General features: G+C 42.3%; 1 protein-coding gene across 2 annotated transcripts; it reads left to right on the top strand.

The window, feature by feature from the left end:
- Window positions 1–27,717, top strand: Zbtb8b (zinc finger and BTB domain containing 8B). Of its 2 annotated transcripts, XM_087215372.1 has the most exons (4): window positions 1–2,428; window positions 15,427–15,605; window positions 18,241–18,472; window positions 20,847–27,717. In XM_087215372.1, exons 1-4 carry the CDS (start codon window positions 1,456–1,458, stop codon window positions 20,903–20,905), a joined length of 1,443 nt encoding a protein of 480 aa, XP_087071498.1. In that variant the 5' UTR covers window positions 1–1,455; the 3' UTR covers window positions 20,906–27,717. The 2 variants fall into 2 exon arrangements, with proteins under 2 accessions (XP_087071498.1, XP_004850919.1); XM_004850862.3 differs by lacking the exon at window positions 20,847–27,717 and having other exon boundaries at window positions 18,241–20,835.

The raw sequence follows: 27,717 nt of genomic DNA, 5'->3' as shown, positions 1-27,717 counted from the left end.
GGCTTGAACTCGGAAGTGAGGCAGGCGCGGCAGGCGGCAGGCGGCAGGCCAGGCGCGGCAGGCGCGGCAGGCAGCAGGCAGCGGAACCACTGAGCTAAATCCCCGGCCCAGGAATGTTGTTTTTAACTTAGCAAACATACTTTATCTAAAAGTGCCAGGTGCTGAGGGTTAGCATGGCTTGTATCTTCCAAGGGGTTATAGTCCACTGACAAAGAAGGGCCCAAAGAGAAATAATAGGAAGGAATTAACTAAAGGTAGTGGAGTTCAGTCAGTTAGGAGTCTCTCAGTTGCAAACAATAGAAAATGCAGCTCAGACTAGCTAAAGCAAAAAAGGGACTTAATTGGCTTCTGGCACAGTTTGAGCTGGGGCTCAGATGGTGTCCCTAGTTTCTGTTAACTGACTGGCCTGCTGTCTTTGTTAGGCTGGTTCCCTGGTGGTGAGGCTGCAGCATCCCTCACGTCTGTATGGCCCCAGAGGAGAGTGCGCTTTTTCTGAAAGGCCAGCAAATGTTTCATTGTTTTCCATAGGCTCTAACCGAGCCATGTAGCCATCTCTGGGCCAATCACTGGTGGTCAAAGGGTGGGATACAGCGAGTGTAGTAGCCTGTATTACATCTGATGTACTTGGAGCCTGGGGATGGTGCCAACTTTGTGTAAAGCACATTGGCCACGAATGGGGAAAGGTGGTCCTGTAGAGGCCTACAAGGGCACTGGAACCATTAGAATGAGCAATGCATGCTGACTAGCCCAGGGATCCTCCAGATATTTTCTCAAAGTCATGATAAAAAGTGTGAGCTAAGCCTGTGTTTGCCAGTTGCAAAGTCCACATTGGGACACTGAGACTGAACTATACTTTTAGATTTAGGTATTTTCTGTGCCACACTTGCCTGGAAAGTGTAAGGTCTTGAGTTTGATCCCTGGTACTGAAAAATATATAAATAAATAAATGTAGATTTAGGTATTTTCGATAATTTGAGTCTTGATGAAAGTGGAATACAATGCACAAGAGCATTGACTCTAGAGGCAGACAGACCCAGTTTTGAGTCCTGGCTCTATTACAGCTAGGTCATCTCCTATCTTCAATTTCCTTTTTGGAAAAATGGGAACAATATTAGTACTTATAGAGTTATTTTTTAAAAAGTCTTAGAATCTATATAAACCATTAAGGACTGTGCCCCCATGCAGTTATCTATAGTTATTTTTTATTCGTTTTTCATCAATTAGCACAGTTGGATAGCTGCTCATTTTTATTAGATTCAAAAGAACCTGTATCATAAAGACACTATTTTTTTTTCCGGTACTGGGAATTGAAGACATTATTGAACCAATGGTTTCAGAAGAATTTTTTTTATAAATGAACATCTTGTTTTTGTAAGGCTGAAATTTGTGAGTTAACGTAACAAAAATCTTGGCAGAGATACAGGCTACTCCAGAGCAGCAGCAGCCAGTGGAGAAATGGAGATGCAGACCTATTATGCCAAGCTCTTGGGGGAGCTGAATGAACAGAGGAAGAGGGACTTCTTCTGCGACTGCAGCATCATTGTGGAAGGGCGCATCTTCAAGGCCCACAGGAACATTTTGTTTGCTAACAGCGGCTACTTCCGGGCCCTGCTCATTCACTATATCCAGGACAGCGAGCAACATAGCACTGCCTCCTTAGACATTGTCACCTCTGATGCCTTCTCCACCATTTTAGATTTCCTTTATTCTGGGAAGTTGGATTTGTGTGGGGAGAATGTAATTGAAGTTATGTCAGCTGCCAGCTACCTGCAGATGAATGACGTGGTGAATTTCTGCAAGACCTACATCAGGTCTTCCCTTGATATTTGCCGAAAGATGGAGAAGGAGGCTGCTGTGGCTGCAGCGGTGGCAGCAGCTGCAGCAGCGGCTGCAGCCCATCACGTTGACTGTGGAAGCCCCAGTTTAGGCAAGGAGGGGACCTCTTGTGGTACCAAGAGCTTGGTCTCTTCCCCTGCCAAAGGACAAGAGAGTGTGAACTATAGAAGAGAGTCTCCTTGTGATGACTGTGGGGACTGCCACCCCTTGGAACTGGTGGTGAAAGATCGACATGGCAGTGGCTCGGCTGACAGCGACCACTCTATTCTGTCCAAACAAGTAGAGCCCAAGGTGGAATTCGATGCTGCGGAGGTGGAGGTGGAGGTTGGGGAGCAGCTGCAGCCATACACAGCCCCACTGAGCCTGGCCCATGTGGAGGACAGCCTGCCCAGAGGCCAAGCCATGGAGTTGGCCTATAGTAACTATCACGTGAAGCAGTTCCTGGAGGCTCTCTTGCACAATGGTGCTGTCCAGAGCAAAGATGACGCTGACCATCACTTTTCTCGAGGTTTGGAGGGAAGACCAGAAGGTGTGGGAGTAGCCATGAGTTCCATGATGGACGTTCAGACTGACTGGTATGGAGAGGACTCAGGTGAGCTCCCTTAACACTCATCATTTCTGGTCCTTTAGCACGTACCCTCTGTGCCTGTGTTCTCCATCATCATGATCATAGTCACCATTGCCATGTCATTTCCACTATCACTGTCATGGTGCCACTACTACCACCACCAATAGGTATTAATGGAGTCTCTTCTGTGCATGGGGCATTGTTTCTTCATGATTTCTGTATTTTACCTCTACAACCAGAAGACAGTCCTCCTTCCTTATCCATGAGGGATTGGTTCCAGTATTCTCCTTGAATAAGAAAATCTATGGATGCTCAAATCCTGTATATAAAATGGTATAATGTTTGCATACAACCTACACAAATCATCCTGCATACTTTAAATCATCTCTAGATGATTTACTTACAGCACCTATTGTAATGAAAATGCTATGTGGATATTTGTTATGTAATAGTAAGGACTAGTGACAAGGAAAAAAAGTCTACATGTTGTCTGTAGACACGCTTTTTTCCAAATATTTTTGATCTGTGGTTGATTGAATCGGTGGATACTGATGGCTGGCTGTGTGAGCATGTTGAGGGCAATTTGAAGACGTGCAAAGATGTCCCTCTCTTCCACTAACCAGCAGTGGGACCTTGGTTAAATAACTGAACTTTTCCAACCCTGTTGTGTCATCTTTGAAAGGAGAATAGTCATCCTTGCTCTGCTTTTCTCCCTGAATTTTTGTGAGGCCCAGCGGAGAAGGTTGCCAAAATATCTTCTCACATCTGATAAAATGTTCTATGACAAAGGAGATTTATGCTGTTTGTCTTCATGGAGTCAATTCTTTATATCCTTTTGTAGGCTTGTATGTACATGTGTGTGTCTGATTTGTATGTGTTGGTACTGGGGATTGAACTTAGGGCCTCAAGGATGCAAAGCACGTACCCTACCATTGAGCTACACTCTTAGCCCCTAGGGATTTGTGTTTGAAGAGAACTTGATTGTTTCCTTGAGCAAGTCTAAAAGAGAAATTAATGTGGTTAACTCTCCTTAACTGATGAGCAAGGCTTCTGGGAGGAGATGGAAACCAACTTGTCTGTCATCTTACTGATGAAAGTTGACTCCAGAACCTCAAGCCAAGGAATTAATGAATGAATCACAGTTCTGATTTTACCTTCAATATTGAATAGTGAAAGCCATTTAGTTGTGGGTTTTTTTGGTACCAGGGATGGAACTTAGGACCTTGTGCTTGCAAGACAGGCAGCTGAACCACTGAGCTAAATCCCCAGCCCCTCTCTCTTTTTTTAAACAAAGATACACCATATGTCTGATTAAAACTAGATTTAAGAAACTTGAAAACACCGCTTCTGGTCCTCAGAAACTGCTTTAAGTAGCTTTTGGTTAAGATACTGACTGCTTCAGTGAACACACTGTGGGAATTGGTTGAAATTCTTTCCATGTACCCAGCAGCATTTTACAGGCTGTGACCACTCTTTTCACATCCGCTAGACCCTCCTAATGCCCCAAGCGTTTGGCAGAGGACATGTGGAGAAACTGAGGCTGGGAAGGGCTTACTGTATTTCCTGAGAGCGCAGAACTGGTAAGTAAATGGCACAGCTTAATTTGGAAAACTGGGCAGGCTTCATTTCACTCAGTGGAGAAACTGCGAAGGCGGCCAAATGGCTCAGGATTTCATTGCAGTCATTCTGTTCTCAGCCTCTCAGCCTGTAAACAGAAGTGCCAAGCAATAGTAATTCCGGTTTGCGCCGCCGCCGCTGCAGTCGTTCAAGTCCAGCCCTGATCAGGAGGAGAATCAGGCTTCTAACTGCCGGGTGCCGTGACGGGGAGGCGGCCACCTGCGCCCTGGCCGAGCCTCTTATCTGTCAACTTTTGATTTCATTTACGCAGCTCCAGGCTAAATCAGCGCCAAGTACCAAGGCCTACGCAGTGGGGTTATTCCTTATTTGCTCCAATATTTGAGCACTTGCCTTGCAAAGACATTAAGATCAGTCTGGCATGGATGCAGCTGTCAAAGAACTGATGGTGTCTTAGAAGAGATAAGACATGTTTTACAATTACATCCTCACTTTTGGGTGCTGAAAGACACTCAGAGGTGTGTGCATATAGGAGAGCTGGTTTCCTACTGGGAGACCAGGGCAACTTCATAACGTGGCATACCAGGGTAAGAAGAGAGATGTAGGGAGTACTTGATTGGAATCAGATCATGGAAAACCTAAATGCTGAGCTGAAGCTTTATCTCTAGGCACACGGGAGTTTAGGGTAGGTTCTGAGCTTGGGAGTGGGCAAGATCTATGCTCAAAGAAGATTAATTTGGCCTTAGCACAGGATGTTGTAGGGATGGGAGACCAGACAGGAAGCTGCTGCAGTTGTTAGGTATCAGCGTTGCTCATCCATGACTTTAGCAAATGTTATCAAAACCTAAGGTCTTCCGGTTGCCTCTCCTCCCCCAGACTCCCCTCTCCTACCCCCAACTCCAGCATCTCCCACCTCTACTGGGAAAGTTCACTGTCTTATTTCCTGCTCTTTGCTAAGCCTCCTGCAGTCTGGCTTCCTCCCTCCACCGCTGAAACTGCTCTCGTGAGGTCAGCTGTGCATTTCTAGGGCTAATCCAGGGAGTGGTGTTCAGGTAGATAGACCCTGATAGAAGTTGAATCTGAACTCTTTCTTTGAAATTCTTTTCTTGCCTGGTTCCTGATACAGTGAGTATCATTTGTTCTTACCACTACCCCTTCCTTTTCAACCTAATCATGGAATTATTTACTGTCACTGTATCCAGCATTCCATCATTGGCTGGCATCTTTTTTTTTTTTTGGTACTGGGGATCAAACTCTGGTCCTTGTGCTTGCAAGGCAGGTGGCAGCGGCTGCCTTCTTTGACATCAAATCATTCTTCGTTTGTTCATTCATTGAACAGGTATTTATTGTGCTTCATGCCGGGCAATACGAATCACAGTGTACAAAAGACAGTCCTTGTCCCTGACATTCTACTTAGGGAGACAGACAACCAGCAAATGGAGTAAGTGTGTCAGTTAGGGATAAGTCTTAAGAAAGAAAAACTAAACTAGTGAAAAGTTAATAAGAAGTGAGACTACTTTATTTTCATATTTTTCCGGTACCAGGAATCAAACTCAGGACTTTGTGCTTGCCAGGCAGGCATGGCACCACTGAGCTATATCCCTGGCCAAGAGACTACTTTATTTAGTATTGGCAAGGAAGACACTTTCAACAAGTTTCCTTTGAGCAGAAAACAGCTATTCAGGAAAGCAACACAGTTACGAGGGAGAAACAGAGGGAAGTGCAAAGTGCAAAGGCCCGGGTGCAGATCATACTTGTGAGGGAACAAAAGGGGCAGCAAGGATGCTGGAGTGGCTTTAGTGGGCCTTGTGAGATTGAAAAGTATAGAGGATAAGTCCAAGGGGCTAGGTGAGGGCAGGCCAGGGGGGCCTTGCAGGCCACGGGAAGGCCTTTGGATATTATTCTGAGATGAGAAGCTGCCAGAGGGTCTCAGCAAAGAGTGATCTGAAATGACATAGATAACTAAAGGAGCCCTCTGGATCCTGTGTGGAGAAGAGACAATAGGGGAACAAGCATGGGAGCCGGAGGGCCACTTGGGAAGGGACGGCAGTGGCTCAGGTGAGGTATCTATGTTCCCTGAGTCAGTACAGTAGCACTAGAGAGCTGAAATCTAGTTGAGTCAGGGCTATGCTGTTTCTCAAAAACTGAGCCAAGCAGGTTTGCTAATGACCTATATGAGCAGCTGGAGGAAAAGAGGAGTTGAGGCTGACCCTAAGGTTTCTAACTTGAGCAGTTGATTTAAATGTGTAATGTTCTTTGCCGCCTGCTGCGCAAGTGCAAGGACCTGAATTTGATCTCCAGTACCAAAAAAAAAAAAAAAAGAGAGAAACAAAAAATCTTTAAATGTGTGATGTTCATGATGCCTGTTGGCCATCCAAGTGGAGATGTTTGGTAAGCAATGTCATAGATAAATTTGGAGTTCTGGGGAGAGTCAGAGCTGAGATATATAGACTTGGAGTCCTGAGTGGAGCCCCAGAATTCAAAACTATATATCCCATGAACTCAGGGACCTGCGAGAAGATAAGAGATCTAAGGACTCAGTCCCTGGGAACACCAACATTTGGAGTTCAGGAAAATAGGGAGGATCCAGCAAAAGAGAACAAGAATGGGCAGCTAATGAGGTAGGAGGAGAATGAAGAAAGAGATGACGCCTAGAGGACAACGTGTCTCAAGGAGAAATCAACTATATCTAGTGCTATGTGTGGCTATGTCTAATGGGGAGGTCATTGGTGAGCTTGTCAAAGGCAGTATAAATGAGTTGTGGGGACAGATGTCTTAATGGAGTAAAGAGAACTTCAGAAACAGATGAAAAGATATCAAAGATGTTTCTTTTTTCTTTTTTTTTTTTTTTTGGTGCCGGGGATCAAACTTGTGACCTTGCGCTTGTGAGGCAGGTGCCAGAATCACTGAGCTAAATCCCCAGCCCCTCAAAGATGTTTCTTTAAAGGGGTTTTATTATAAAGGCAACAAAGAAATGGACCAATAGCTAGAGGGGAATGTTAAGGCAAGGTTTTCGTTCAGGTGGAGGATATAAAAGCATGTTTATTAACTGATGGGCAGGATCCAGGAGCAAGGGGGATAATTATGATGGAAGAGATGGGGATAGTTGCTGGAGTGGAGGGAGTTGGGGTCCCATATACAGATGAAAGGGTTTATCTTAGATGGGAAGAAAGATGATTCATTCATAGGAAAAAAAGCAGGAATGAGAATAAGATGATATATTAAAAAAAAAGAAAAAGAAAAAAGAAAAAAAAAGAAAACAAGATGATATGCATTTGTATAGGTGGTTGGGGGAGTGGCTGAGAGATTTGACAGCTCTTTTTTCTCAATGAGTTGAAGAAGTAAGGATACAGCTAAAAGTGAGAAAGGAGAGGTGGGAGTTTTGAGCAAAGAGAAGGTGTAAAGTAGTTATTGAGAAGAGTAGGAGAGTGAATGGACCAGGGAAATGGCTAGGATGCCTGGGAAGATCCAAAGGATCTTTTTTTTCGTTTGGTTTGGTTTTGGTTTTCAGGTTTTTGGGTACCAGGGATCGAACTCAGGACCTTGTGCTTGCGAGGCAGGCGCCAGAACCACTGAGCCAAATTCCCAGCCTCTGGTTTTCAGTTTTTTGAGACAAGGTCTCACCATGTAGTGCAGACTGGCCTTGAACTCACTATGTAGCCCAGCCTGGCCTCAAACACTTGGCAGTCTTCTTGCCTCAGCCTCCTGAGCTCTAGGATTACAGGTGTGCACCACCACGTTTGGCTCTTTGCTTTTGTTTTTGAGACGGTCTCACTCTGCAATTTGGCTGGTCTTGAAGTCATTATGTAGCCCAGGCTGGCCTCAAACTGCCTTGAGTGCTGGGGTTACAGGTGTGTACTACCATGCCTGCCAGATCCAAAGGATCTTTTTTTTTTGGTACTGGGGATGGAACTCAGGTCCTTGTGTTTTCGGGGCAGGTGGCAGAACCACTGAGCTAAATCCCCAGCCCCTCCAAAGGATCTTATGTGGTCAGTGGTCATGTATTTAAAATGAGATTAGAACACACAGTTGTATATTTTTCTCCAGTGATGTTAAGTTGCTTTGTTTCAGCCATGAAGGAGGCAAGGAGCTTTGGGGTCATGATTCTCATCCCTGACTGTACACTAGAATAGGAGGTCCACTTAAAAAATATAATGCTGGGCTGGATGTGTACCTCAGTGGCACAGCATAGGCCAGAGCTTGTTTACCATGTGGAAGGCCCTGAGTTCAATACCCAGCACCACAAAACTAAATAGATAAGCCAGGCATGGTGGTGCATGCCTGTAATTGTAGTACCCAAGAGGCTGAGGCAGGAAGATTGCCGTGAGTTCAAGGCCAGGCTGGCCTACCTAGGGAGACTCTGTCTAAAAAGAAGAAAAAGAAAAGAAAAAAACCCCCTCAAAATACTTACACACACACAAACCAAAATAGATAAATAAAATTTAAAATACAGTACTTGTTCCACACACACCCCCCCCTTTAGCCTGGGTTGGGGACTGAACATCAGGTTTTAAAAAAAAATTTTATTATTATTTTTTAAAGTTTCCCAGGTGATTGTAATATGTAGGCAGAGTTGAGATCTGTTGATTGTCTAGGATCAGGTGGCTGAGGTGGGGTAGAGAACAAGGATTTGGGGAGGGAGAGAGGTTAAGGGAGAGAGACCAGAGTGTTGGAAGGGTGATTTTCAGTATTGACACCAAGAATTGTGCAAGGAGATGTGGTGGCATCTCCAAGAAATAAGGAGAAACCTGGGGCCCTGGATGACCATAGCAGTGAGGGGCACCACGGGGATCATCAGCTGACATCAGCTTCAAAAAGCATTTGGGTTTTCAGGAAGCAGTGAGAGACAGCAGTGTGGAAATGGAATTCAGCACAAGGAGAACCTATCCTGCTCAGACACAGGTTGTCAGGGCTGCTGGGTCGGCCAGCAAGCAAACAGGCGCTCAGGGTAGAGCAAGGGCTCAGTCAGAGCCATCACTCCCATGGATCTGCAGATACATTTCCCTCGCTCCCTAGCGACCTGCCCACCCTGGGATTCCCGTGGGTGCTCTGCATGTGCCTCAAACACAGTGAACTCCAAATCCACTCCTCTTTCCCTCTCTGCATGCTTTCCTCCTGTGTTCCTGCCTCAGATCATTCCACCTTAATCCTCTCAGTCAGCTTAGAATCTACATCACGTAGAAGTGTTTCTGTCCTTTTCTCCCCCTACCCCTGCCAATGTGGTATCAAGTACTGTTCATTGTACTTCTCAGTGTTGCCTCCTCTAGAGCCAAACCCATGACCGTTGTTGTAGTTCATGCCGTGTCTCACCCAGGCTCTTTGTCCCCTGTAGGTTGTCCCCAGAGAGATCTTTTAAAAGCCAAATATGGCCATGAAATCTGACTATATACCTGTCCTGCTTAAAATCCTATCTGCTCTGTAAGTTCCTTAGCATGTCAGTTCCAACAGGGAAGGGAGTTTTTTCTCTTATTTTCTTATCTATATTCCTTCATCACATGAACTTTGCATATATTACATCATATTGTATAAAATGTTTACAGTTCTTTCTCTCCTGCTGCACTCAACTTATTTATTTACATTTTTTTCCCCCAGTACCAGGGATTGAACTCAGGACCTTGTGCTTGCCAGGCAGGCACAGCTCCACTGAGCTACATCCCCAGTCCTGGACCCAACTTCTTGAGGGAGGAAGCAAAGATCTTGGTAAAAATGAACCTTAACACAGTGCATGGCATGTAAAAGTCATTCAAGTGAACTGTTGTATGAGGTATGATTTAAAACTATGGTGAATGTTTAAATTTTTAAAAATGTATTACAGTAATAGACACATGGCCATTAGTCCCCCTAAAAATACTACCCCTTGCTTCAAACCTACTCATCCCATCATTCTTGCCCCTTTCTGAAGCAGTTCTGAAAGTCCTTTTTTGTATCTTTAGTTGCACTGTCATGGCTGCCGCAGTGATCTGAATTGATTGTAAAAGTTCACCTTTCACAGTCATTTTGACTTTGTGGAAGAGCCAGAAGTTGCATGGTGCCAGCTCTGGTGAACAAGATGAATGAGGACACCCCGTAATGTTTTTATGAGCCTGCTTTTTCTTGCTTGGGTGGTGTTTGGCAGTGACATTTACTGTATTATCACACCTTGTAAAGACATGAAAGAGAACTTCCAAAACTGCTTCAGAAAGTGGGAAGAATGATGGGATCAGTGTGTTCGGAGCAAAGGGGAGTATTTTAAAGGGGATTCATAGCAATGTGTCTTTCTTTTACTGCAATAAATTTTTAAAATTTTTTAAACATTCACCATATATTTTGATCATCCCTTGTATTAGAAAGTCAGAGCATAAGAGAGAATGGAAAGTGATGAGATAATGCATAGCTCTCTGATGAAGAGATAAGGGCTCAGGATGTAGCTCTGTAGCAGAGAGCTTGCCTAGTGTGCATGAAACTCGAGGTTCAATTCCTTATAATACACACACACACACACACACACACACACACACACACACACACACACACACACACCCCAGATAGAAAAACAGTTGACAGCTGTTTTTTTCCCAAGGACTTCTGCTGGGCCATTTTACTTTATGTTTTTGTAAATAATCAAGAGTATAGTACAAGGTCAGGCTGATGGAGTAAATGAAAGATTACACAACACCAGAGGAATGATCAGGAGGATGAACTCTGAATGGCTTCTTTTATCCCAGGAAACAAATAATTATGATTTTTTTTTCTTTTTTTATTATTATGACTTTTTTACAAGCACCTCAGAGCCTGTAGTGTGATAGGGGAGAAAGACCATATCCTACTTCTTTATGCAGTGATGAGCTACAAGATGCTGCTTTATCTGAGGAAACAGATTTTGGAATGACCATAGATTTGCAAAATGTTAGGCATTATCAGAATGGGAACCAAAGAGAATAGTCTCCACCCTTACACAAAAGTATGTCAAACTCTCCCTGGGAATTTTTCTTGTCATACTTTTTGCAGTCCTCCAAAGAAGACAAATCCCTTTTAGGTGTCTTGAGATGGTTCCTGAGAAGAGTTACTTCAGTGTTGGAAGAGACTGCAAGAACCTGGACTGCATAATTAGTGAAGAAATGCTGGGGAAATGATGATGATGATGATGATAAAACAATTAACATTTGCAAATGCTGACCTTATGCCAGGTGCTGGGCTTTAGGTGTTATTTCATTTCATTCTTACCACAATCCTATGAAGTGGGAACTATAGTTATACTTATATTACAGATGAGAAAAATGAAGCATAGAGAAGTCAATTGAGATGTCCAAGGCCACACATTTGGTGAGTGGTAGAGCCAGGACTTGAACCCAGGTTTTGGTACCCAGAAAGCTTGAGGTGTTAGTGTTGTAGTTGATGATATGATGACTAATGTTGTAAATGTTTTTTTTGAGACAGGATCTCACTATATTATTCAGGCTGACCCTTAATGTAGTTTTTTTGGGGGGTACCGGGAATCAAACTTGGTACTTTGAGCTTGCAAGGCAGTCGGCGGAACCACTGAGCTAAATCCCCAGCCTGAGCTAAATCCCCGGCCCCAGATCAACCCTTGAACTCACAATGTACCCCAGGCTGGTCTCAAACTTGTGGTGATCCTCCTGTCTTAGCCTTCTAAGTCCTAGGATTACAAGTGTGCACTAGCACACCCAGCTTAATTTGTAAATCTGGAAGGGCATGATAGAAAGAACAAATCTCAGAATAATACAATAAACGTAACTCCAAAAACTTGAGAGGTTTTGTACAGTGGATGATAATTATGATGTCACTTTAATGGTTGTATGAACAGCGTGGGAAAAATAGTTGGAACATGATTATGAATTCCTAACTATTTGATGATTTCAGATACATGGAGTTGCCCATGGTACATGCCTGTAATCCCAGCACTTGTGAGGCTGAGGCAGGAGGAAACCCCACAAGTTAGAGGTCAGCCTGAGCTATATAGTAAGTTCAAGGCCAGCCTGAACTACATAGTGAGATCCTGTCTCAAAAAAAAGAAGGAAAAGAAAATCATATATAGAGAGTTAATATGAATTTCAAACAATTTAAGGCCTGCATTATAGCAAAGCTCTTCTACATATTCCTGGAAGAAATTCTTAGGAACTCCTAAGAAAGCACGAGTTTTGGTCCAAAAGCCTGACCCAATCATAGGAGCTTTTCAAACTTTTGAAGGTAATGAGATCACTCCAGAGGATCTGTATTTGTCACCTCTGGCTGCTATAACAGAGTGTAATAAACTGGGTAGCTTAACAGAAATTTATTCTCTCACAGTTCTGAAGCTTGAAGTCCAAGATCAAAGTGCAGGCAGGATTATTTTTCGGTGAGGGTTCTCTTCCTGGTTTGCATAAAGCCACCTTCTCATTGTATCTCACATACCCTTTCCTCTGTGTGAGCCTTAGGTGGGAGAGGGGGTAGGGAGAGAGAGAAAGAGATATCAGTTTATCTCTGGTGTCCTTTCCTCTCTTTTTGTGTGTGTGTGGGGGGGGTTGGTACAGGGGATTGAACTCAGGACCTTGTGCTTGGGAGGCAGGCTGAGGAACCACTGAGCTAAATCACCTGCCCCTTTCCTCTTTTTATAATGCCCCCAAACCTAGCAGTAGAGAGAACCTCACCCTTGTTATTTCACTTAACCTCAGTTACTTCCTTAAAGGCTGTATCTCCAAGGACAGTCACATCAAGAGTTAGGGCTTTTCTTGTACACAAATAACAGACTCACTGAGAAAGAAATTAGGGAAACAATTCCTTTTACAATAACATCCCAAAAAATGAAATAGCTAGGAATCAATCTAACAAAGGAAGCAAAAGACCTCTACATTGAAAACTATAGCACTTTGAAAAAAGAGATCGAAGAGGATATAAGAAAATGGAAAAATATCCCCTTTTCCTGGGTAGGAAGAATGAACATAGCGAAAATGGCCATATTTCCAAAACTGCTATACAGATTCAATGCAATCCCGATTGAAATCCCAACATTATACTTCACAGAACTAGAGAAAACAATCCAAAAATTCATTTGGAACCAGAAGAGACCTAGAGTAGCAAAAGCAATTCTAGGCAACAGAGACATGGCTGGGGTATCAAAATCCCCAATTTGAAACTATCTTACAAAGCCACTGTGATAAAAACAACATGGTACTGGCAAAGAAACAGACCCAAGGATCAGTGGAATAGATTAGAAGATGCAGAAACAACTCCAGACATACTCAGCCACCTCATCTTTGACAAAGGAGCCAACCATCGTGAATGGAGGAAAGATAGCCTCTTTAATAAATGGTGTTGGAAAAACTGGATTTCAACCTGCCAAAGATTAAAACCAGACTCCTATCTTTCACCATGCACTAAACTAAAATCAAAGGGTATTAAAGTTCTAAATATTAAAATAGAAACACTAAACTTGCTGGAAGATAAGTTAGGTAGAACTCTTGAAGACACTGACATAGGAAGAGACTGTATAAACAAATCCTTAGTAGCACGGGAACTAGCACAAGAATCAACAACTGGGGTCTCATCTTATTAAAAAGCTTCTGGGGCCGGGGATTTAGCTCAGTGGTTTTGCCGCCTGCTGCACAAGCGCAAGGACCCGAGTTCGATCCCTGGTACCAAAAAAAAAAAAAAGTTTCTGCACTGCAAGAGAAACCACCAACAGAGCTAAGAAAACCAACAATGTGGAAAAAAATTGTTACCAGCTGTTCCTCAGACTAAGGTCTACTACTATCTAGAATATATAAAGAACTAAAAAAAAAAAATCAGACCCCCCAAATATAAAGACCCAATTAAAAAAAAAGATGCAATTAAAAAATGGGCATCTGAAATGAACAGACATTTCTCAGACAAAGAAGTAAAAGCAGCAAATAAATATATGAAAACATGTTCAACATCACTGGTCATTTGAGAGATGTAGATGAAAACAACACTGAGATTCCACCTCACCCCAGAAAGAATGGCTACTATCAAGAAATCAACCAATAACAAATGCTGGCAGGATTGTGGGAAGAAAGGAACCCTTCTCCATTGTTGGTGGGAGTGCAGACTGGTGCAACCACTGTGGAAATCAGTATGGAGATACCTCAAAGAGCTAGGACTAGAGGTCCTATTTGACCCAGCTATTCCCCTGCTGGGTATCTTCCCCCAAAGAATTAAAAGAATCATACCACAGCGATATATGTGCACCCATGTTTATAGCAGCACAGTTTGTACTACCTAAAGCTTGGAAACAGCCCAATTGCCCATTAACTGTAGACTGGATAAAGAAGATATTTTTAAAAAAATAAAATGGAGTACTACTCAGCCATAAAGAATGAGAAACTAGAGACATTTACATCTAAATGGATGCATATTGAGGCGATACTCTTAAGTGAAATAAATAGGACACACATGCGTAAATACCGAATAGTTTCTCTGGTATGAAAAACTAAAAGTGTAGGGCCGGGGATTTAGCTCAGTGGTTTTGCTGCCTGCTGCGGAAGCGCAAGGACCTGAGTTCAATCCCTGGTACCAAAAACAAAAAACTAAAATGTAAATAAAGATCAAAATGTATAATTGATAATGTGAAGTAGGAAGAAAAGATCTAAAGGAGTAGAGGAAGTGGGAGGGGGAGGGGAAAGGAAAGAAGGGAAAAGAAAAAATATGAGAAAAGGAAAAAATGGAAACAAAGTCTTTGTAAATAGGGAAGGGTGGAGGGGGTGAAGAGAGGGCAGGAGAATGGGGAAAAAATAAGAACCAAGATACATCATGTAAAGGTACAAGATCCCAATGATGAATGTAACTGTACTGTATACCTAAAATGTACCAATAAACTTAATGAAAAAAAAAGTCAGGGCTTTAAGGTATAAATTTCTGTGGGGACACAGTTCAGTTCCTGACAAAGTCTCACTTGGTCTTTTTTTATTTTTGAGCCAGGGTCTTGCTTTGTAGTTCAGGCTGGCCTTGAACTCTCCATGTAGCCCAGGCTGGCCTCGAACTCACAGCAATCCTCCTGTTTCAGCCTCCCGAGTGCTAAGATTACAGTCATGTGCCACCATGCCCAGCTCATTTCTCATTTTACCATGAAATCAAACAGAGTAGACATTCCGAGAAGGAGTATTGTTTTGGGAAGCTTTTCCAGCTATCCACATGATAGCATGTATGTAGTTCTGTGGTTGTAAGTAAGCTGTTTTTCAGACTGTGAGTCACATTCAGAGAAATGTGAGCTCATACCTCTTGTTGTTCCCTGCAGTAACCTGATATTAGAAGCCCACTTGAGCCTCTAACTGACTGAGAGCCAGACAGGATTGTAACTACAGACAATGTCTCACTGTTGGCTGGTGGCAGGGTTGGTGTCTTCCTTGTCTATCTGGCCAGTGAGATCCCCCAGCTCCAGATCCATCCATCGGAGAGTGCCTGGGTTTGTCATTGCTTACAATACAGCTAAATCAATCCATTGGGTTCCTCAGGTGATGTGCTGGTGGTCCCCATCAAGCTCCACAAGTGTCCTTTCTGCCCGTACACTGCCAAACAGAAAGGCATCCTCAAGCGCCACATCCGCTCCCACACAGGCGAGCGGCCCTACCCTTGTGAGACCTGTGGCAAGAGGTTCACCCGACAGGAGCACCTGCGGAGCCACGCCCTGAGCGTAAGTGCCCTGTTGACAGTGTCTCACTGGCAGTGTTCCTGCACTGAGGGCTGTTCCCCATCTTACCTAATGCGAGGGTAAAGGTAGCTTGTTGTTCACTTCTTCGTCTGGTGGGGGATTTTCAGAGAATTCTGAGCATATGTTTCTGCTACCGAATTAAACCTGGGCTGGTGGCACTTAGAGAAAGTTAAAACAAATGGTTAGCTGAATCCTCAGTTTCTCACAAATTGCAGAACCCGGGGTGGGAGTGGGGTGCTGCCATTTAAGAGCTACCTGTGGGCAGTGAAGAGAGCTCCAGCCCAAGGGGACTTCTCTTCTAACTAGCTGGCCCATGGGATTCTGTCTCCATGTGGGCTGGTAATTCCTACCAGCTACAGAACATTCAGGCCATGAGAAAGATTTTGCATTTATGATCATCTTTGAACAAAGTAATCAATCTTTGGAAAATCCAACATGAAAATAGTTTGGACTTCAAAGGATGCTATCGAGAATGTGGGGCTGGAAGCTGGACATGATGGCACATGCCTGTAATCCCAGTTCTTGGGAAGCTGAGGCAGGAGGATTGTAAGTTTAAGTCCAGCTGGGCTACAGAGCGAGGCCCTGTCTTAAAAAACGACAAGGCTGGGGATTGAGCTCAGTGGTTCTCCTGCCTGCCTCATAAGCGCAAGGATCTGAGTTCGATCCCCAGTACCAAAAAAACAAACAAAAATACCCGACAGCGACAACAAAAATGGGGCTGGAGTTATAGCTCAGTGGATGAAGGCTTGCTTAGTATACATGAGGCCCTGGATTCAATGCCCAGCACTGAAAAAAGTGAGCCAGCCGTGGTTTTGCAGGCCTATAGTCCCAGCACTCTGGAAGGGTGATACCAGAGAAACACAAGTTCTAGCCCAGCCTGGCAATTTGGTGCTTTGGGAAGAGGGAGGAAGGGGAAGGGGTAAGGGACACAAAAGAATTAAGATATGTTATGTACAGGTCCGAGCTCGCAATGGTGAGTGTGATCAGTAGTAAACATATGCCAATGACATTTAAGAATTTTTTTTACACTCAGTTACTTAGACCCCTCTGTCTCAATTTTTTTTTTTTTTTTTTTTTTTTTTGGTACTGGGGATGGAACTCAGGACCTTGTGCTTGCCAGGCAGGCATGGTGCCGCTGAGCCAAGTCCCTGGCCCCCTGTCTCAAATTATATTTTATTTATTTATTTTGTCTCAAATTTTAAAAAGGATAGGGATGTGGCTCACTGCAAATGCCTTGGATTTAATCTCCAGTACCACAAACAAGCAAACAAGTGAAAATCCCATAGAATGGGATAAAACATTTATAGGACATATGTCTAAAATATACAAATAATTGTTACAATAAAATAGTGAGAAGACAATCCAATTGAACACAGGCAAAGGATTTGAATAGACATTTCTTCAACATTATTACTCATAGGGTAAACGCAAATCAAAGCCACCATAAGATGCCACTTTACACTCACTCTCCTCAGCCACTGGAATGGTTATAATTGTTGGTTGTTCTGCATCAGCTTCTCCCTGTCCTGCCCTCCTTGGTTGTTGTTGTTTATTGTTTTTTGTTTTTGTTTTTGGGGACCTTGTGCTTGAAAGGTAGGCACCAGAACCACTGAGCTAAATCCCAGCCCCTTGTTTATTGTTTTTTGAGACAGGGTCTTGACTCGTAGCTCAGGCTGGTCTTGAACTTGATTCCCCTGCCTAAGTCTCCCATGTGCTGGTATTACAGGCTTGTGCCACCACAGCCGCTGTTCCTTCCTCTTGTGTGTATTCTGCATCCAGAACCCTCTGAAAGAGAGGCTCTGATTGATTCTCAGAGCCCCTGCTGACTGGAGTTCCTGAAGACTGCACACATTAGAAACATAGTTCTTTTTCCAGAGGGGCTGCTGTCCTTGGGAGCAGTGTGGGAGGAGATCAGCTTCTCTTTTCTAGGATGCAAAGCTCTTCGCCTAAGTAAGCAATGTATTTATCAATGAGAAAGTTAGGGTGAGACATCTGCTGACACATCTGGGGAATCTACTATCTAACAAATCTGCCTTCCTAATAATGGAACAATCTAAGGTATATTTTATAAAAGTCTAAAATCCTGATCAGTTCACTGAGTGCTCTTTAGATGCCAAGCAGTAGGGATCCAAGAATGAATGACATCGGGCCAGAGATTTAGCTCAGTGGGACCTCGCCTGCCTCACAAGCACAAGGTCTTGAGTTCGATCCCCGTACCAAAAAAAAAAAAGAATGAATGAGATCGCCTCTGTCCCACTCTCTTGGAGCTTACAACCTAGTAAGTTTTACCAGTGATCTGTGAGAAGTACAACAAAGGAAGACATATAGGTGAGAGTATATAGTTGAGGGACCTAAGCTGACCTAGAGCATCATGGAAGACTTCTCTGAAAGGCCTTAGAGAGGGGTGCAGAGCTGATGATAGGGAGGAGGAAATGCTGCATGCATGGCTGATGGCCCTAGGATTGAAAGGACCTTGGTGAGACTCAGACTGGCAGAGGGAACAAGGGAAAGAGGACAGGAAATGGGGCTGGGAGGGTCAGGGAGGGGCCAAGTCACATTGGGCTCTAGTGCATGGCTCAGCCCCTTTCAAGTGACATGTATTTGCTTGTGATCATAGGTCCACAGATCCAATCGTCCAATCATCTGCAAGGGCTGCCGAAGAACCTTCACCAGCAACTTGTCTCAGGGGCTGCGGCGCTTTGGGCTATGTGACAGCTGCACCTGTATCACAGACACTCACGAGGACGACAATGATCTGATGCCCATTAACCTTAGCCTGGTGGAGGCTTCATCCGAAAGCCAGGAGAAGGGTGACACAGACAATGACTGGCCAATCTATGTGGAGTCTGGTGAGGAGAATGACCCTGCCAAAGAGGGTTCTGATGACAGACCACAAATTCAGTCCAACTTATCAGACCACCAGACACTTACATAGCAATAAATTGGAAGGGAAGACGTTTTAGAATGTGTTCTGGCTCATTCTGTGGTGAAAGCCACCATTTGTCTGATTTTGTGGAGCCCTAAAAGGAACATTTTTTTCACTGTCACTATAATTGCTTCTTTTTTTTTTTTATAATTGCACTTTTGTTGGGTTTGGCTGGGTTTTGTGACTGAAAAGACCAATGGCTTTTTAGTGTCCTACTCTTGGTTTCTGAGGGCTTTGGAGGCCACCCTTTAATTTTGAGTGAATCAAGGTTGGACCTGAAACTTCTTGTTTTTCCTACTATCATCTAACTCTGGTTAGGAAGAGAAGAAAATCTCCAAGCTCGTTTTTCACATTGTCTCAGTCCTCTGCATTCCTTTGTCATCATCCTCTTTCTCTGAAAAGGTAGTAAGAATACTCAAAGTTTGGGGATCAGTCTTCCCTTTGCCAACCCTCTCCTAATGGATTCCACATCATAATTTTCTGATGAAGTATGAAAGAGGAAGTTTTGTTGATGTAAAGCAGGGCTGTCTGTCTACATGATAATAAAAGTTACCCTTGAAAGCTAAGACTGTAATTTTAAAGGCTGGGAGTACTTATGTTAAAATGAGCATGGAAATGAGCTGAAAGACTTATTAAAGGTAGCCTAGATTGCCCAGTTGAATTAAATTTTACATTTGCCCCAGAAAGAAACCCTATGACCCAGGATGAGTGGTAGCCCTGTCTAGTTTGGTATTTGTCCATTACACACACACACACACACACACACACACACACACACACACACACACTGTGTTCTGATATACAACAAGTCATCTTCACTAAACTCAAAATGCTCTCCTGTTTCCCAGCCATTTCCCAGAGACTTGCTGTATAGCCTGGAAATGTAGCCACCTCTTGACCTTGTTTTACTCAGTTTATGCCCAGAACTTTAATTGGAGGGCAAGTGTCCTCTAAATCACTTAGCTTTTAAAAGACCTCAAAGGAAAGAGAAGGTTAATAGAACAGGTTTTAAAACTTGTCTGCATTTCACCCACCCTACACCCACATATTTTAACAAAAAAGTCTGAACTTCTCTCTCTCTTTTTTTTTTTTTTGGTCTTTTGAGACAGGGTCTCACTATGTAGTTCAGGCTGGCCTTGAACTCACTATGCAGCCCAGGCAGGCCTCAAACTCATGACAATCCTCCTGCCTCAGCCTCCCAAGTGCTGGGACTACAGGCGTACGCCACCACACCTGGCAGGGCTGAACTTCTTTAAAGGGCAGGAGATACTTGGGATAAAGGATGTACTTGAAAGTACTTTCATAATTTTGTCATACGTTAAAATACCCAAAATGGATTTTAAAAGGAAACCTCTTGCTTTCCTGTAATTTTACTACCGTGTGTCTCAAAAGGTAGTACAATTGCGTGTGTGTGTGTGTGTGTGTGCCTCTTGAACAAAAACAAGCATTGTAAATTAGCTTGTAAGTGTTAGTCTGGTTGTTGAAGAGTTAGAAAATTTTGGTTTTGGGTTGGGTTTTTTTGCAGCACTGTGCTCCCAGGCCCTAGAAAAGTGTTGAATCATACTTCTCAGTCATAGTTGTACTTCTAGGACAGTGCTTCTCAAGCTACGGCCACGGGCAGGCACTGCTCTGTAAATTGTGGTCTGAGACAGGAGAATCAGAAATTAAGCATAAAGAAAATTTTTTGATACTTTTTTTTTTCTGTGGTACTGGGGATTGAACCATGGGGGGACTGAGATATATCCCCACCCCTTTTCATTTTTTCGTTTTGAGGTAGTCTCACTAAGTTGCCCAGCCTCGAGCTTGTGATCTTTTCTGCCTCAGCATTCCCAAGTCACTGGAATTATAGGTGTCCACCATTGCACTCAACTTTTAAGAAACTTTGACATTGCTGTGACAGGCAACACCTACCCATGCGATCAGTGGCCTCATCTTGAACAGGGCATGGACCAGCTCAAGGTGGCAATTGGTGAGTGCCTTGGACAAAAGCTAGATACCAGGCCACACAGAGAGATCACATATTGTTCTGCAGAAGATTGGAAATCTAAAAACTGGTCTTGTCCACAGGTCATATTGAAAAATATTATTCTAGATCCAGAGTTATACATTGAAAATGATCAGGGACCAGGAAAATTTTCTTATCTGAAACGAACATGTTAGCTGTTATTTTTAAAAAAGAGACCATAGCAAAAAGAAATTTAAATGGATATGTAGATTTATTTTGCAAAGATTTATTTTGTCAGTTTTGCTTTCTTATTTATTTCTGATGTTTTAAATATGACTTTTCTACCTCACAGATCAACTTCTCTGTCTACTGTCTCTGGTGGTGCCACGATCCTCTTCAGTGATCCTGTGACCTATTCATATCACTGAGTAAAAAATTTCACATTAGAGATTTCACTGTTAAGACAGCGATTCTCAATGGGGAGCGAGTTTACCCTGAAGAGGACATTTGGGAGTGTCTGGAGATGTCCTAAGTTGTTATGACACAGGATAGGGTGCTGCCAGCATCTAGTGGGTAGAAGCTAGGGGGTCCTTCTAAACATCCTATAATGCATAGGACAGGCTCATACAACGAAGAGTTGTCCAGTTCAAAATGTCAGAAAGCCCACTATAAAACAAAGTTGGATTTTTCCCTGTTTGTTTATTTCTTTAAGGTCTCACTATGTAGTTCAGGCTGGCCTTGAACTCACTATATAGCCCAGGGTGGTCTCAAACTTGCGGCAATCCTCCTGCCTCAGCCTCCTGAGTGCTAGGATTACAGGTGTGCACTACCATGCTTGGCTTCTAAAGTTGAATTTTTAAAATGAACTGTAATGAGTGAACTTAATTTTGTTTTCTGTGGCTGAAGCCAGGTGATTCAGACCTTGCCCAACATCTGATTTTGTTTTATGATGTAGAAACTGATTCTTACACCCAGAACTAGACTCTGACCTTTTTGTTAAATTACAAAGGAGCATAATTATTGGGATGAATACAGAACATGAAACTTAGCATTTAAGTGATTTGCTTTCTTCCATGATGTCTGATTGTTGCATTTCTTGGTGACTGTTTAGAATTTGTGTAATACACAATATGACCAGTCATTGGTAATAACTATGAATTCTATGACTTTTTTTTTTTTGTACCAGGGATCGAACTCCGGTCTTTGTGCTTGCGCAGCAGGCAGCAAAATCACTGAGCTAAATCCCTGCCCCTAATTCTATCACTTTTAAAAGAGATACTTCCTTTATTTGGACCATCAGATAATAAACTGGTCCTCTGTTAAATACATGTTCACATTTGATGGCTAGTATATACAATCACAATGTCTTTGAGGTTTAATTTGTGGAACTGCCTCCCCCAAATCCCCTTGCTGGGAATGGAACCCAGGGCCTTACACATGCTAACCAAATGAACTATCATTGAGCTATAGCCCAGCCTATTGGGACATTTTCATAATATGTAAATTCACAGCTGGGCCCAACAAAGACCATTAATAGTTAAGTTTATATTCTGGTATCTTACTGGCAGTCAGTCCAAATCCAAAAAGGGATATTTTTGTCCCATAGTACATATGATGCATGAATGAGAACAAGATTCCTACTTGTAATGGAATTAAAAAGTGGCATTCTTAGAATGTTGTTTCTCTTAGGGGATAGAGACCCCACTCTCAAGAGTTGGGCAGGAGTGTAAATAAGACTTGTTTAAGTGTTATCATTAAGAAATTACCTTGGGCTGGGGATTTAGCTCAGTGATTCTGAGGCCTGCCTTGCAAGCTCAAGCGGAAGGACCTGAGTTTGATCCTTGGTACCAAAAAAAAAAAAGAAAAGAAATGACCCTGAAGCCAGGTGTAGTGACACACGCTGGGGCCTGAATTCCAGCACTCAGAAGGCTGAGGCAAGAGGATCACTGTGAGTTCAAGGACAGCCTGGGCTACATACTGAGACATTAAAGAAATAGAAAAAGAAACAACCCTGAACATTATGATTTCTGATCATTTGGCAGAAAGATGTCATTCTTTTTTTTTTTTGGTACCAGGGATGGAACACAGGACCTTGCACTTTCGAGGCAGGTGCGACACCACTGAGCGCCCCAGCCCAGAAAGATGTCGTTCTAATGTAAATATTTTGGTGGCCACTAGACTTTGAATATTCTTTAAGAAAGCTGCTGCTTAATGGCCAGCAAAATGTTGTGAAGTTGAGTGTTCTGGTGGCTCAGGATGTTATGGTTTTTTGTTGTTGTTCATTGATGTCCTGACAAACCTGCTGAGAGGAATTCACCAGGTAGGGGTGCATGTGCTGATTCTGAGAGCAGTGGGAAGAGTGAGGTGGCCTTTGTCCATTGGACTCAGATTTTTATTTGCATTTTTATCTAGGTTTGCTTTTGTATCCTTTGTGTACTGGGGAAAGAAATATCTCTGTGAAGTCTAGCGTAAGGGGGTAGGGAGGGGAAAGGGCTGGATGGGCAAGAAGTCTCTGTTTGAACACTGCCACTGTACTTCCTGTTGTTGATTTCTGGAGCTTGTCTTGTGCGTTCTTGTGATTATGGGATCCTCTACCCCAAAATGGGAGCACTTTATTCAGTTCCGTATGATAGACAATGTTTCATTGATTTTTGCTTCTTTTATAGTTCTCTTTCTTCCTAATATTCCTATATTTCTCAAACCTGTCATTGTAGTACTGGAAATTTGAGTTCTTGTGTTCAAATGATGCTTCTGTAGAGAAAAATGTAAAGTTTTGGAGGAGAAAGAGTAGTTTGCTTGGTTGCTAACATGTTAGTTTTTTTTTTTTTAAACATGTTAGTTTTAAAAGATGACAGTAAGTCATATTGTCATGTGATCAGATGATACAGGATCTCCATAGCTGAAGGTGAACATTTAGCATCTGTTTTGACCCTCATGTACATAATTTTCCTATTGCCATCTCTTCATTGGCAGCTATGGCTTCGGTGGGGTCAATTGTTATATCTATCATATGACTGTGGACCTTTGTCAGTGGAGGTCAGTGTGGGGATTATGTGCTTTGATTAAGAAGGCTTAGTAGTAATAAGCTTGGGGATTTTGAGGGAAGGCATCAGTTTGAAATATGCCTTGGTGATGTGTGATGAATACGGATTATCTGTCAGGAAGGCTGAGAAGGGTATGATCAGGATTTTCTTTGGTAACAGAAAAAAAAACCCATACCAGACAGTGACACATTTTTTCCTACCCACCCATAGCCCCTGTGGGGCTTCTACTACTATCAGAAAAACAAGTGAATAGTACTACAGTGCCTTCCAGAGGTCTACTTAGCCTCAAATGAATTTTTACAAACATTCAGACCCATAAGCCACCAAGCTTAACATGAGATTCTTTTAGAAGGACATAGAATGGGAAGCACAGCTCAGCAGCAGTGAAGAACCAGGTGTTGTTCTTCTACGGGAGTCCCTGCACCTCTCCATATGATGTCACTCAGGTGAAAGCGGACAGATGAGGCAAGTGTGGAAGCTGCTTTGGTTTAAAAAGCCTCTTATCCCACAGGAACAAATATCTCATAACATGTCCATAGACATAATCACTGAGATTTCTATGAAAGACATGTCTGTTCTAAGAGTCACTGTACTTGGGAAGCCCAAAGCTGTGGCTTCCTATCAGGCATTTACAGTTCTCCACATCCAGTCCAGGTGCAGTTTACCATTTAGGAGTCATTTCTACCCTAAGTAATGTTGCTTAGCAACATAGTTAACTTGCGACTCTATTAGGTTGCCAGGGGAACAGAGCTAGAAAAGTTAACCAAGGTCAAAATCTCACTCAGAAGGGGAATTGTTAATACTTTACCAAACAGTATGCAAAGCAATTACATGGTAGATATTCCACCTAATTCTTATAAAATATAGCCAGAGGAATTTCCTACTAACTATAGCTAACACCAACTCATTTTTCCTGTCTTGAATTAATATTCCTTCTTTGTACTTAGCTGCTTATGACTAATACTGATTGTAAATTTTGCTGAAGTATGTGTAAGGAGTTGGATAAATAATCAAAATGGCCTCATCAAAATGTCATGTATCCTTTGGTGCTATCCATAGTTGGGAGGTATAATATCATACTGAAGGGCATTGTTGAATGGGAACTTCTGCAGACTCTATCAATCATATTTAGAGGGGAACCTATGCCCACTCAGTAACCAGTGAACACCAGGCATGATAGTATCTCTTATGATTATGTCACATAGTGTTATTCTTGCCTGTGGCAGTTGCTCCTAGCACATTAGTGAGGATAGCTGTTTGTTTTTTTTTCCAGTACTGGGAATCAAACTCAGGATCTTGTTCTTGCCAGGCAGGCCCAGTGCAGTGCTGCTGATCTAAACTGCTGGCCCTAGGATAGGTGGTTATTTATTCCTCAGCTACCCAACAGTTACTTATAGAATCCTAACCATGGGCCGTTCACTACCATTTCTTCAATGAAGGAGACAATTATTGCCTTCCGGGAGCTTGCAATTTGTAATCAAGGAGATCAGTAATTGAGGGGTTTTAGCAGTGTGCTGGGTGTGACAATAGCAGCAGCTACAGGGAGCCCTGAGACTGCATGAGTGGGATTCCTAGCCCAGGCTTCAAGCTTTGGAAAAAGCTTTCTTGTCTAAACTGCTGTTATTGTGATCCTTCCCATCCAGTAAACTTCTGTTTATTAGCAACTTAAACAGTTTCTGAAGCTGCTTGCCTTTTCCAAACACGGTATCTTCGGACACAAATAGTGTTTAAATTACCTGTTTTACTCAGGTATGTAAAAATAGAATGCATATTTCAGAATATCCTAGTCTTTAGAAAACGTTAGATGCTATATCGCTTCCTTATTTAAAAAAAAATATAGAGAATTATTATTTGTCAGTTAAAGATAAAACATAGTAACTTCCCATTATGTTGATCCAATGTAATAAGGTGACAAAATATGTTATTACTGTGACAAATGGGGAGGAGCCACATGGTATCTGGATTGGATCTTGGCTGGCCGTGTGAACTGGCTAATACACCACAAATCAGAATAGAAACACAGGACCATTAAATCAAAGGATTTGAGAGTTAGAAGGACCTTAGAAATAGTCTAGTCCAATTCCATTTTACAGAGAAAAGAAGTGACTACTTCTTACTTCCTACACAGCTGGTTAAGATCAGAAGCCAAGTCCTGACAGGCCAATGCTGATAACAAACATGTTTGGACAGCCAGAAAAGACCATCCATAGATAGCATTTGTTCCCTTGGTTACCTATCAAACTAAAATGCTGTTTTGGCCTCTTGTAATACAGTATGCTTTGTGTGATCATGGCTTGCATTCTTGTAATGCTTAGACAGGGAGGGAAGAAGTCACAAGTTCAGCCGTTAATTTCTTTGTCCTATATTACCCACACATATCTGCAGCAACATAACTACTATCAGGCAAACACACACACACACACCACATATCAGAATTTCCTTTGTTCAGCTATTTAGTATAGCATATATTTTATTTTAATAGTTCATTTTTCTTGTGAAAACTTTCAACCATAAAATATATCCTACATTTTCTTGGGCTGGGGATTTAGCTCAGTGGTTCTGCCGCCTGCCTTCCAGGCGCAAGGACCCAAGTTCGATCCCTGGGACCAAAAAAAAAAAAAAAAAAATATATATATATATATCCTACATTTTCTTGAAGTTACTTTTTCCAACCTCTGTAGCTGATTTTTGAAATGTAAATTGGGCATGATTCAGGGAACTGACAAGGATAATCTTATTCAAAACAGAAAACTACATATATTTAGTTCAGCAGCCTATATACTATTATGGTATCCAGTCACAATGCGTTTTAAGTATTTCTCAAATCAGTAGATACTGCAAATGCAAATTTTAATTAAAGGTCTGCCATAACATATACCAGTTCGAACAGATTAGCCACTTATCTAAAAATACTTAGAAGTATTATTGCTAGCCCTTAATGAAATATTTATCAAGTTTGAGATTAAAGCTAATTTAGGGCCATCGAAGATGGATATCATTTTGTTTTTATTTTTTTTAGATAGGGTCTCACTTTATAGTTCAAACTGGCCTTTGAACTCACTATGTAGTCCAGGCTAGCCTTGAACTCACAGTGATTTTCCTGCCTCAACCTCCTGAGTGCTGGGATTACATTTGCCACCACACTGGCCATATCATCTTTTCTTCTTTTTTTTTTTTTTGGTACCAGGGATTGGACTCAGGACCTTGGGCTTGAAGGCAGGTGAGCCACCACTGAGCTAAATCCCTGGCCCTATATCACCTTTAATTCGATTATCAACATGGGAGTAAACAGGAAATAGTCTCAAGCTAAATTTTCCTCTTGATTTGTATAAAGACCAATTGAGAGACCCCAGTGACAAATTTAGAATAGGGCCAGCCTCAGTCAGGCTTCAAGAAAAAAGCCTTGCTCATTTTGCTCTCACAAACAAATGTGTTTTCTGACTTTCCAGAACGTGAAGCTGATGTGAATTAGAGAACTGCAAATGGTAGAATGCCTAACAAAGTGGAAAAAACAGTTTCTGTACAATGAATGAAATAGAAAACTAAGGATTGATCTTGCCATGTGATTGAGTTAATAATCATTCATAACTTTAGTTAACTGTTTTTCTCAGGACAATTTTTTTTTTCTGGTGCCAGGGATTGAATCCAGGAGTGTTTTACCACTAAGCTACATCCCTAGCCCTTTCTATTTTCAAACAGGGTCTTACTAAGTTGCCCAGGCTGGCGTGGAACTTGTCATCCTGCCTCAGTCTCCTGAGTACCTGGGATTACAGGTGTGTGCCACTATGTTCAGCTTCAGGGTGATGATTTCACAGGAAATTGTAATAAGGAATTTTAATGGACAAGATTTTAGCTAAGAAAAAAACCCCCACAAAATAAATAGAACTACTAAATAGAGCTTTAAACAAAAGAAATTTCCATTGGACATCATTTCCCACCTTTTTGTCCCATGGTGTAAGGACTAGCACCCCGGCCCCCATACTGGGAATTAAAATCAGGACTTTTTTTTTTAAATATGAAATAGTTTCTGGGTAAAATATCCCAAGCCAGGACATTTTAGATTTTGTGCAGGAAGACTAAACCACTGCTTAATGAATGAGTACTGTAGGATTTATACAAGAAAAAAGGCAGATTACAAAAAAAAAAAAAAAGAAAGTAAGGCAGATTACATAAAAATCA

The sequence above is a fragment of the Heterocephalus glaber genome, unplaced genomic scaffold, assembly GCF_053883595.1.
Source record: "Heterocephalus glaber isolate CG9 unplaced genomic scaffold, H.glaber_assembly_v1.0 deba00001452, whole genome shotgun sequence".
NCBI lineage: Eukaryota > Metazoa > Chordata > Mammalia > Rodentia > Bathyergidae > Heterocephalus > Heterocephalus glaber.
The sequence above is the reverse complement of the archived record's forward strand: the minus strand, read 5'-3'. Positions and strand labels throughout refer to the sequence as shown.